This window comes from Callospermophilus lateralis, chromosome 8 (assembly GCF_048772815.1).
Source record: "Callospermophilus lateralis isolate mCalLat2 chromosome 8, mCalLat2.hap1, whole genome shotgun sequence".
NCBI classification, from domain to species: domain Eukaryota; kingdom Metazoa; phylum Chordata; class Mammalia; order Rodentia; family Sciuridae; genus Callospermophilus; species Callospermophilus lateralis.
The window spans coordinates 81,395,740-81,408,763 of NC_135312.1; the positions used below are offsets into that span (position 1 = coordinate 81,395,740).

The 13,024-nt window shown below is 36.9% G+C and overlaps 1 protein-coding gene across 13 annotated transcripts in view; it reads right to left on the reverse strand.

The window, feature by feature from the left end:
* Positions 1–13,024, reverse strand: part of Ank2 (ankyrin 2) — a 227,041-nt gene that overhangs the window by 43,437 nt on the left and 170,580 nt on the right. For 11 of the 13 annotated variants that reach the window (XM_076865199.2, XM_076865198.2, XM_076865197.2 and 8 more), the window contains 3 exons: positions 7,574–7,798; positions 4,805–4,959; positions 97–308 (listed from right to left, as the gene is read on the reverse strand). In XM_076865199.2, coding sequence (XP_076721314.2) covers positions 97–308; positions 4,805–4,959; positions 7,574–7,798 — 592 coding nt within the window. Of the gene's footprint in view, positions 1–96; positions 309–4,804; positions 4,960–5,939; positions 6,039–7,573; positions 7,799–13,024 lie in introns of all 13 variants that reach the window. The other 2 variants (XM_076865189.2, XM_076865190.2) reach the window with 1 other exon arrangement.

Sequence of the window (13,024 nt, forward strand, 5' to 3'; positions counted from 1 at the left end):
TTGATTATTTAACATTTTACTTTCAATTTGAAATGCTCATTTTTAATCAAAGTAATAAATCCACATGAGGATCAACTGCATCCAATATGGGTGTACCTGTAGGCCTACACGGATCCTCTTGGTTAGTGCTCCCTCTGGGAAGACAGCCTGCACCTGGGGTACCACCGTGCTGCTCAGCACACCTCCCTCTGGGCCAATCAGGTTGCTGTCCTGTTTGATGCGAGACACCACTGCAAAGTACTGGGGGAAGTCACGTGTGATGATGCGGCAGATTCGCTTCTTCTCTAGGTCTTCTGGGCTATCCAGTACTGAGACAAGAAATACCCATCTTCATGCAGCAAGGATTTCCTTCTGATAGCATTCTAGCAAACTCACTGGCATAGTTAATAGTGAATAGAAGTGGCATCAAAACTTTTTTTTCAAGTAATAGAAAAATTTATTAAGCAAGGTTACTCTGACACTAGAAAAAATAAATAAACATTACAGTCTTTTAAGACCTGTCAGCATTCAGCTTGTACATTTTCTTTCTTTGGGAAAACTAGGACTTTCCAGGGCACTGTGAAAGGAAAGCATCTCATACCAGCTGCAGTCCTCCAGGGCTTCCTTTGTAAATGAGGGCATATGAGGGCAAACCTGGAATGACAACGAACCTCTTCTATTCTTGGTTCGTGTGATGGAGAGGAGGTTGTGTATGAACTCCTTTTGTTTGCAGAATTCAAAGTTAGCTCATGACCAGTTATTGTGGTTTTAAGAAATAATATGGCCTTTTGGATTCTCAAGGGAGTGGTACAGGAATAAAATCTGTCTTGAAATGGTAAGGTTTGTGTTTATGTGTTTATTCTAGTGAGATGGGTGTCTCTGTGATAGTTCCTGTGGCTATAAAAAAAGATGCATGCTTATGATTTCTGAGTCTCAATATTCCTCCAATGCCAACAACTTACCAAATATGTCATCTAACTTCACAGGGATAGGGTTGTGTACTCTTTATAAGTTGCATTAGTATAGAAATTTAGGACAACAGAAAAAGTCAGGTGGATTTACTATGTTGAAAATTTGAACTAAGTGGATCACTGAATTTTAAGGTATTATGGAGAGTCATTCACTTTTAGAACACATTTACAATTCATAATACAAGGCAGAAAAAGTATGTTTTTTGACTATTGATTATAACTAGTTACTATAAAAGCCCCAGGATTCGATCCTATAGATATAATTAAAGACTAATACACTGGCAAATACTATCATATACTTACAAAAGAATATATTTAAAAACAGACAAACATAAACATATGAAAATATGATTCTTCATTTAAAATATACTTTTTACATACATAAAAAGTTATGAGAGTGGGTCCCCATCAAGGCCAAGATGCCAGTGTTCAAGGCTAGATCAGTGACCAGTAAACATCTCAGAGAAAAGTATACTAAATCTACATGCTAGCAAAAGAAATGGTCCCCCAAAGTAAAGGTGGCCTAAATATTGCAAGGAATAAGCTTTTTTTTTTGGGGGGGGGGGGGGGCGGGGAGGTTACTGGGATTGCACTCAGGGACATTCAAGCACTGAGCCATATCCCCAGCCCTAGTTTATATTTTATTTAGAGACAGGGTCTCATTGAGTTGCTTAGTACCTTGCTGTTGCTGAAGTTGGCTTTGAACTTGAGATCTTCCTGCCTCAGCCTCCTGAGCCGCTGGGATTGTAGTTGTACAACCGTGGCGCCCAGGTAGGAATAAGTTTTACCAATAAGAATTCTGACCCTTTTTACCTTATTTGGAAGATAATAATAATTTCTTCTTCCATCCCCTCTTTGCATAAGAAATGCTGTTGTCACTTAGGCAAAGAACTTGCCCTATTTCTTCTAGTTTCTTTAAGTGGATTGTGCCTCATCTTAGGACATGGGCATTTTCTCTGTGCAACCTGTGGTGGCCTAAGAATGAGCAACTTCCTTTTAGTCAAACAGAGACATTTCAACCTATGGATTAATGGCCAAAGACAAATTTGGGATTTAGAGATTTAAATTCTAATAAAAAAACTAAGTTCCTCCCTTTGCAGATTTTCATTGTTGTTTTTCATTTCCTCATCGTGGAATATTTTGCCAAGAATGTTCTGTAGTGCAGGCTTTCTTGCTGCAAATTCTTTTAGCTTTTGTTTCTCGTGAAAGGTTTCTATTTCATCATCAAATCTGAAGCTTAATTTTTGCCGGATATAAGATTCTTGGTTGGCATCCATTATCTTAGAGCTTGGTATATGTTGTTCCAGGATCTCCTAACTTTGAGAGTCTGGGTTGAAAACTCTGCTGAGAGCCAATTGGTCTTCCCTTATGGGTAATCTGATTTTTCTCTCTTGGGGCCTTTAAAATTCTATCCTTAATCTGTATGCTAGGTATTTTCATACTTGGGAATAAATTTAATGAAAGAGGTGAAAGAACTCTACAATGAAAACTACAACAAACACGTTAAAGAAAGAAATAAAAGAAGACCTTAGAAGATGGAAAGATCTACCTTGTTTTTGGATAGGCAGAATTAATATTGTCATAATGACCATACTACCAAAAGCACTATACAGATTCAATGCAATCTCAATCAAAATCCCAATGGCATTCCTTATAGAAATAGAAAAAGCAATCATGAAATTCATCTGGAAAAATAAGAGACCTTAGCAGGAAGAGTGAAGCTGGGGGCATTACTATCCTAGACCTGCAACTATACTACAGAGCAATAGTAACAAAAATAGCATTGTATTGGCACCAAAATAGACCTGTAGACTAGACCAATGGTACAAAATAGAGGACACAGAGTCTAACCCACATAACTTTAGTTATCTTATACTTGACAAAGGCGCCAAAAACGTACATTGGAGAAAAGATAGCCTCTTAACAAATGGTGCTGAGAAAACTGGAAATCCACATGTAACAAAATGAAATTAAACCCCTATTTCTCACCATGCACAAAACTCAACTCAAAGTGGAGCAAAGACCTAGGAATTAAACCAGAGACCTTGCACCTAATGGAAGAAAAAGTAGGCCCAAATCTCCATCACATCAGATTAGGCCCCAACTTTCTTAATAAAATTTCTGTAGCGCAAGAATTAAAACCAAGAATCAATAAATGGGATGGATTCAAACTAAAAAGCTTCTTCTCAACAAAAGAAACAATCAGTGAGGTGAATAGAGAGCCTACAGAATGGGAGCAAATCTTTACCACAAGCACATCAGATAGAGCACTAATTTCTAGAATATATAAAGCACTCAAAAACCTTAACACAAAAGAAACCAATAACCCAATCAATAAATGGGCCAAGAAACTGAACAGACACTTCTTGGAGGAGGATATACAATCAATCAACAAACATGAAAAAATGTTCAACATCTCTAGCAATTAGAGAAATGCAAATCAAAGCTACTTTAAGATTTCATCTCACTCCAGTCAGAATGGCAGCTATCAAGAATACAAACAACAATAAGTGTTGGCAAGGATGGGGTGGGGGGAAGGCATACTCATACATTGCTAGTGGCACTGCAAAATGGTGCAGCCAATATGGAAAGCAGTATGGAGATTCCTTGGAAAACTGGGAATGGAACCACCTTTTGACCCAACTATCCTACTCCTCAGTTTATATCCAAAGGACTTGAAAAAAGAATTCTACAGGGACACAGTCATATCAATGTTTATAGCAGCACAATTCACAATAACTAAATTATGGAATCAACCTAGATGCTCTTCAGTAGATGAATGGATAGGGAAACTTTGGCATATATACACAATAGACCATTATTCAGCATTAAAAGAGAATAAAATCATGGCATTTGCAGGTAAATAGATGAAATTGGAGAATATAATACTAAGTGAAACAAGCCAATCCCCAAAACTCAAAGGCCAAATGTTTTCTTTGATATGAGGATGGGGTCTGATATGGCAATGGGGGGTGGGGGGAGCATGGGAGGAATGGAGGAACTTTAGATAGGGCAAAGGGGAGGGAGGGGGAAGGAGATGGCAAAGGGGTAGGAATGATGGTGGAATGAGTTAGACATCATTACCCTAAGTACATGTGTAAGACATGAATGGTGTGAAAATACTTTGTATACAATCATTGAAAAACTGTGCTCTATATGTGTAATATGAAATTAACTGCATTCTGCCATTATGTATAACAAATTAAAATAAATATTAAAAAATGAAAAAATACTAAGTTCCCCAAGTTTATATGTATGTGTATGTATGCAATTCAATCCTAACTAACTCCTTATTTGAATTATAGGTAGAAGATTGAATGAACCTAATTTTCCTACTGCTTTAATAATAGAAAGTTTAAAAAGAAATTAGATTATTCTAGAATGTACTAGTGATGGAAAGATGCAAGTTTTCCAACCGAAGAACTTAGCATTTTTTACCATTATCTTAAATATATATAGTTTTTCAGGTTAGGCATTAAAAAAAAACAAAACATACTTTACCATTTAATATCACTTCATTCTGTCATGGGGCAACAATGTCTGTTCTACCACTAGTTTTAGATTCAAAGAAGTTTGCATTAAAGATGAAAGCTTGCTGTATCTCCTTTTAAAATGCTATGCTTGCTATCTTGAAGGATTTTCTTTTCTGAATGTAACAGGAGGAGAATTAGGCAAATGTGTTGAGTACCCTGCCTCACCACCATGGGAACACAGCAGATAGCTTCTGTAGAAACACATCCCAAGGGACACACACACACACACACACACCACAAATCACTGGACTATAAGAAAGAAATGCAATATATTCATGCTTCCATTTTTCCTTTCTTTTAAAACCCTTAATCCGAAGGTACCTTCATCCATGCCGTTAAGGATTTCATTCAGTTCATCTTCGGTGTATTCACAGAAATGCTCTTTCCAGCTGTCTCCATTCTCACTGCGCAGAACCACCAGTTCCCTCTCCTTTCCTCGAAGGGCCGCAAAGTGGGGGATCTCCACGATCACAGGCCTGACATAGCAATGCAGAACATTTAGTGTGGACAGGAGCCAACCAACAGCAAGACAAGCACCTCGACTCTGTCTGTTGCAAAGTGACCTGGAATTCTGCTCTTCTGGGGACAGGAACATAGTGGGCCATCCTCTGGGGCCCATTAGTTAGCAGATGGTCGCACAGTGGCACTCCACCTCAGGGGCACCGATCCTCACGTACATGCTGCTACCTTAAGCCAATGTTTCCCTGTGAGTGCATGTGGCATTCTGGAACTTCTCCTTTGATAAATGTAAGTATACACATTTAACCAAAAGAAATGTACATGCATATCTACGATGTATGCCAATCTCCTAAAACATTTTCTACAAGGTGCAAAATGACAAAATGGTTTAAGAGGAAAAATGGCTCATACATTGCATAATTCGATGTGTCGTAAATGAGGAGATGTCATAAAGGTAGACTATGTGTGCTAATGAGCCATGCACTCATGGGTTTTGCTTGAATTGTCTTCATACAAGGAAACAATAGGCATGTGCACACAGCGTGGCCCTGATTGAGCCCCTCCACTGGCAACCCAAGTGTGTCCAATGCCTATTATATTCAGGATTCGGAACATGCACCATCCTGCAATTTTTAGGTCAAATTCATTCTCAAAATATAGAGAGGCTCTTGATTTTTGAGTCCAGGTTGCTTTGATACAGACTCCAAACTCGTCATAACAACATCATAACTAGCACATAGTACAACTAGGCAGATCTCATGCTTAAACGAAAATGAAGGTCACAGCACTTTAAGGGAAAAGATATAAAAACATCACTCAAAAATAAAAGTCACATACCACAAGGGTCAGAAATGGTCCACTAAAGATAGGTTATACAGAGTTTAAATCATAGAGAGGGACATGTCATGGGCACAATGACGAAAAGAGAAATCATATTGCAGAAGAAGGAGAAGAATGGGGGGCCAGCAGCCATCAATTTGTTTTAAGTCACTCCTACCCAAGGAATTTGGTTCCAGGAGGCCCCAGCTGAAGGATGCGGCTGACCAAACTTTCTCCCTCATTAAGTGGGGGAGGAGCCGTTGGCAGGTGAAGTTTACTGAGTACATCCAAAGCAGCAGTGAAAGAAAGAACATAAGTAAGCTTTAGGTATTGTCTTCCACAGAACCCCAGCGTCGCCAGCTGATCCACAGGGTGAACTTTGGTTTCACTCTGCGTTTGGTTCTGCTCCCTCCATTGGTCACAATGAGCAAGGAACCGAGACCCAGAGTGTACAATGGAGGCGCATCTGTGCGAGGACAGCACCTGGCTGTCAGATCAGTCCCTATCAGGTTCACTGCCAGGGCACTAGCCAAAAAAAAAAAAAAAATAGAAAAAATGTTCCATGGGAAAGACAAAACTGTTGGGAATATAATAAAAACTCTGCTCCGTACAGAGAGGCCAGATGTTTTCATGGATATTCCCCAACAGATTTGGAGATTATTTAAAAACCTAAAACTACCTGAACAGAGGGAAAGTATGAAAAGAATCATCAGGGAAACTTGAAACATAACGGCATTTTCTGATGCAACCCAGAACTTCACAGGCTCCTTCTAAGGCTCTGATCCACCTGATAGGAGGACATGGGAGGTGGTTTCTACAATTGGGAAATACTAACACACCCTTTTTCAGGTGTGAAAGTAATTTGGAGTAACCTGTTAACTGTTTGCTCCAAATTACAGGCTTTAGAACCTCTCCTGAGTTCTAAAGTGAGAAATCCTCTCCCCAGTATGACACTGACAACATGAAAGAGTTTATGATTAATAAGTTTTCTCAGTTGTTTTTTTTTTAAAGCACCGAGACTTGATATGACAAGACTTAAATACAATTGATTTGTTTCAATATGTTTTGAAACGTGTCCCCCTCCACAACTTCATCCTTTGGTCCGCTTTCAGGGATAGCTATTCCTTTCTTGACACATTGAGATGCCACTTAAAAAAATAGCAGCCGTACAGACAAACAGAAGAAATGAGAAATGCTAATTTCTGCTCAAAATTGCCAAAATGACCTTGGTGGAAATTAGTCTTGATAATTGAACCTTAAAACACGCTGTGGCTAAATAGACAGCTTAACTTAATGTTAAGGATCAAGGAAGCAATTTTGATATCAGAAAAAACAAATCACATGTGTTCGATTGTTGGATATTCCATAAAGGCAACACTGCTTTTCAAAATGAAGAAAATGATTCTGCGTCAAAAACGACATGAGGCTTTAAACACATTTTTGTTTGGAATAGAGCAGTATTTTTCTTTTTTTCTTTATACTTTGCCACTTAAGTCTCAGGTGAGAAAAAAAAAATACCTACCATCAACTAAAATATGGTTACTTGCAAAGGGAATCTGGCAGGTCTGATGACATCCAAAGAGAGAGAATAATAATCAGCCTGAGTGTTTAACTCCTAAATGCCTTAAAAGAAGAGGCATGTAAGTGGAGTCGAGCATTCAGGTCTGACTTCCAATTTTTAAAAATTTCATAGGAGCCGAGATCCTCTTTCAAAGTGGTTTGACGTACCTGTTTTCATTCCATCCTAGTGATTTCATGTAGAGGACACAAGCTCATCGGTGACTAAGTGGGAGGCTTATCAGAAACCCTTACCCAAGGAACTGAGCACCAGAAGGTCCAACTTCGATCAGGCGACTGGCCAGGCCTTCTCCTTCCACCATTGGAGGCATGGTCGCCAATCTGTGGCGTTTGACCAGCCGGCAGGTGACTCGTGTTGGGGCAGTACATTTCCGAGGTGGGATAATGATTCGGAGCCCATTGTGTCTGCATCCTCGCATGGCGCCACCTCGGGCATCCACCATAAAACTAACCAGGAAACTAAAAATTAAAATAGAATGTCAGATAGGTTTTGAAATATTAGAGCAAATTATCAAGTTTTGTGAAGTTATTTTTTTTCCCTAATAATTTGTCCTTGAACTTTTTCTTTTTTATTTAAGTAGATGGTGGTAAATCATTTGTTTTCAAAAGTTACCATATACCAGTGTCTTTATTTCTGTTATGTTTTTGTTTATTTTTGTATGATTTTCATCTGTTACTAAAGAAGAATTATAATTTCGTTGACAATGTTGATTTAAACATAAACTGTAAGATTAAAATATGTCCAAATGATTTTTAAAGTAACTGGAATGAAATTATATAAAAAATACTGAGAAGTCTCCTTTTGGTATAAGCGCAAAGACTTCTGTTTCCTCATATGTTGAATAATCCACATGTTGAAATAACATGAAGCTAGATCAGAGAGGAAAGACCGAATTAACAGTTTTTCTGAGTTAACCCAAGACGATTTTTCAAAATAAATCTTGTCCAGCTCATTTTGATAGAATCTTATGACTTGATAAAAATATTCGATGGCTGTCTTCCAAGGTCAAATCCATGCCAACACATCCTGCTCCAACATCATCTTACCCAGGATGCAGATTTTTAATGACTGCATTCTAAAAGGAGAAAAGCAAAATGACTAAATGTTTTGGATTGAACCAGTTTGCTAGATAAATGTACTTTTTCACTTTATAAATAGGAGTCTTTCTGCCAGGCCATCTGACTGAAACAAAGAAGATGGGCACTGGAAGCAGCTGAGTCCCCTGTGCTCTGTTTCTTTTTCTTTTCTTTCTTTTCTTTTTTTTTTTTTTTTTTTTTTTTGGTAGCAGGGGTTACTGGGAATTGAACTCAGGGGCACTTGACCGCTGAGCCACAACCCCAGTCCTATTTTGTATTTTATTTAGAGACAGGGTCTCATTGAGCTGCTTAGTGCCTTGCCATTGCTGAGGCTGTCTTTGAACTCACGATCCTCCTGCCTCAGCCTCCCAAGCCTCTGGGATTATAGGCGTGCGCCACCACACCACTCCTGGCTCCTTTGCTCTGTTTCTGAACCATCATTTCACAAGTGGGAAACTCTGAGCTCCGTTAGTAGAGAGTATTTGTGCATCATGATTTTCCCCAAAGTTTAATAAATTGAATGTGGCAAGTCATAACTTAGAAATATAAAAGCATCTCTATTACTTTTGCTCCTTGCCTACTAAGTCAATCATTCACGGCAAAGAGATCTATAACTTAAAGTGACTTCGCTTTTTTAAGTGTATCAAGAGAAAGTAGTGGTCTTATCTTTGAAGTTCTTTCCTTTGGGATGGTTATAGATCCTGCTCCAGCTTAACCTGGACATCTGTCACTTTGTTAGACATAACACTTATGAAAGTGTCTTAGGCACTCACTTTCTCAAGGAGCAAAAATTTATAACATGACAATCTAATTGTCATGCACACCTGTACCAAGATACATACCAATAGGGTGTAGGCTCTTACCCAATTGCACTAATGTCATCCCTATTTTCATTGCATTTGCAAAATCTTTACACTAAGACAAAAAAAATAATAATAAAATAAAATAGGAAAGCAACATATAGGTGTTTCATGGATCTACTTATAACTTAACCAGCTTTGACACACCTAGATATTGCTTCCAAGACAACACTGAAAACAATTGAAAGGTATTTTATCAAAGTAAGTTACAGGATAGAAACACAATACACTTATGTTATTTTTAGACAAGTGAAGAATAATATCTTAGCATCCTCTTCATAGCAGAACATAGAATTCATTAAGCATGCCATTAAACAGAAATCTGTTGCTAGTAATAAAAAATGGGTGCGAAGAAGCCCAGTGTGCCTGTCTGAAGCACGTCATGCAGTATGAGACCATGGGAAGAGGCACACAGTCCTCCCACATGCACGAGCCAGGCCAGATCTGCCATTCCTCCCTAGCCTTGGAGTTCCCAGAAAAGGATGAAAACTGGGGAATACAATCAACATTTCAATACTGAAGTGTTGATGTTTCTGGTCTTTATCAAAAAACAATGAGAAAATATTGGCTCTTATTATTGGTCTTTAATATAAATTCTTAAAATTTTCTTTTTTACCTAACTTTTAAATATAAAAGAATAAAAAGAACTGGTAACATAAAGATAAAGGCTTCCTTTCCATTTTATTATTTTATTTGATTATAATATTTGTATTGATTTTCATTTGAAAGTAGGGAAAAAAGCTTACATTTTATCTAAAAATGTTTCCAAACTAGTTATAACATTTTTGACTCATTGATAATTAACAGTATTACATCCTCTGTTTTTAAAAATCTATTTACTATTATCTCTATGGCAAAAAGAGAAAAGGGACTAAAGCTATTCAAGGGATTATTATAAAACATCTCACTAATGTTATGCATCCTCAATAGTATCTGTACTTTTTGAAGGTATTTAAGAAGTTTCAGTGCTCATATTATTTGCTATCACATTTCCACTGTATTTGCCACAGTGGAGGCATAAGGCCTATGTAATATCAATTCTCCATCTAGAAGAACATGGATAACATCTACCTTCTTGGGCTCCCTAGTCTAAACAGTGAATTGCAGTAGCTGTGTTCTTGACTATAACAATGTTTAAATAACCACATGTTCAATTACTTTCCATGATTTTGTGTAGCTGAAACCCTCTTTTTATTCTCCTTGCTCCATGATTTCCATTTCCACATTCCTCTTCATGTCTTTGTTACCTTCCTATTAAGTACCAGGTGGTACTGCCAAGAAGCTCACAGTCTAAGCCCAGATGTCTCCTGATGGCTTCATCTTTGCTCAGAACTGCTAACTTCCAGATCAATGAGAAATGGACTACAGCCCCATTTAGGAAACACCCAAACACCATAAAGGGCAATGAATATGTTCTCCATATTTCTTCCTGTGTCAGTGCTTAGAACAATGTGGGTCCTGCAACACATAGTAGGTAATTTTTGAATCAATAAATGAATGGAAGAGTGAAAAGGCCAGTTGTGAGACATTGTCTATATTTGTGTCTCATGAGGAAGGATGAAGTAAGAGGTAACTTAATTTTTTGATCTCTAAACAATTATTCCAGAACTCTTTCCAATTATTCCACTCACATGTAGCAAAGCAGTTTGAAAGGCCTCTTTAATTCATTATAGTTTGTTGGCTTATTTCTGCTCCAAAATGAGATATCTAATGTATTTATTTCCCTTGGCAGAGAACTGGTAGAAAATGGTACTAAGCACTAGTACTAAATGGGTACTAATGGTACTAAGAATTTGAATTTAATGCAGCAAATAATTTAATTAGGAATAAAAATTGTATGAAGAAAGAACAACGATAGGGAATTCAAAGTAAAAGTACTTAAGGACTAAAGCTGCAAGCTAATAAATTTATCTGTAAGTATCTCTGTATCATCATAAATCAGGAAAATAATATTTAAGTATTGCACCAAATGCAAATCAAATTGGAAAAATAAAATGCCAAAATGCATAATTTGGGAGGCGACTTGAATTTCTAAAGAAAATAAAGCTTTTTGTTTTTATCAAGTAACTAAAGAAATGGCACAGACAAACAGAAAATGACAAACTGTAGTTGGTAGTGAGGCAATTTTCTTCAGGAAGAGAGAACAGAGAAGAATGTCAAGTAGAAAGATGACAAGAAAAAGGGCTTGAAAGTCATGGAAGAACTAAATATTGATAATCAAAATGAATAAAAATGTAAGTCTAGCAAGAAAATATTCTAAACAAATGAGACTCAAATAGTGCAACTGCCAAATGACTAATAAAAATTTTGAACTTAGGAAGTTGTAAAGTAAAAGAAGCTTTTTCTTTAAATAAGAAGGAATTGGAGAAATAATGACCCTAATTTATACCTAGTTACTGATGAAAAGTCTACTGGTAAAGGTCAATATATAATCAGTTAAGCCCAATAGTTCCTAATACAAAATTGGGTAAGCATTTGAGAGTTTTCATCAAAGATAGCAGAGTATCAAAAAGTGTTACTATTGAGACAGGTAGTAGAATTGGGGGATGATTATTCTTCTAGGTACAAAACAGCTGCAGAGAGCAGATTATAAGAGACTATTTTACCTTTATGTACCATAGAACAAGAGAAAGGTTGGAAGGTGTGAGCCATGAGATGAGTCAGTCACCATGTTAGAGTTGATCAAATAAATATGATTTTCTTAAGTGTTGGGAAAATTAAAAATGAGACAAGATAACACCTGTAAACATTTAGAGATGAAAAAAATAAAGTAAAAAACACATAATTAGATATGTATAAAAAAGATGACAAATAGATCAAAGCTTCGCTCTACCTGCTATGAGATCTAAGACTGAAGCCTCCTCTGTCAGTGAGGGGTGATCCTGTTACATCTTAAGGTTAGGGTGAGGATTAAGTCAGGTGGGAAAGCATACAGAATTCAATAAATGCTTGCTTCCAGCATCTTCTTTTACCTAGAGCCACGGAGTTTTATATATTTTGGATGTCTTTAAGTTCTGACCACATAAAAATAGGAAAACTAAAATTTTTTTGAGACCCTACAATGAAGCTAAGTAGTTTAATTAGATTTTATAGAGTTTTTGTTTATGAAATTTACTATTTAAATAAAATGTAAAAATGCTATTATTGCAGGGCACAGGATTTCTTCACTGGTTGTAGACATGTTTCCGTCTTGAATTATCACTGTAACCACAGGAAGGTTACTTAACATCTTCATAAGTTTTAGTTTTCTCATCCATAAAATGAGAGACATCAATGAATAAACTCTAAGTTGCTTCCCAAAGGTTAAAATGTTATGTGTAGCTTCCTATTGAGTAGGTTAGAAAACCTACTGGAATCTTCCATTTTAGATGTTCTGGAAGAATTCCTAAGTGGAAAATAAGAATTTGTATTATTTTTTCCTTACAGTTAAAATAGCTGCTTTGCTGAAATGTGTACATGAACTACACTAAACATTAACTTATGACTATACAGAAAAAAAAAAAAAAACCAGGTAACGTTCTGGCATATCTTACTCTCCAAATGAAATTCAGCAATCATGCAAAGTAGAAATTCTTATTGAAGTTTTCTAAATTGTGAGATACAATGTTATTACAATTTTAAAAGAAAGCAAAAGCAATCCACTATTATTATGCAGATGACTTGCCTACAAATATGCAATTTGATTAGCTAAATGGGTACATGCTTCAGAGTCAGCAGAAAACAATGATCTGGTCTTTTGAGGACTATA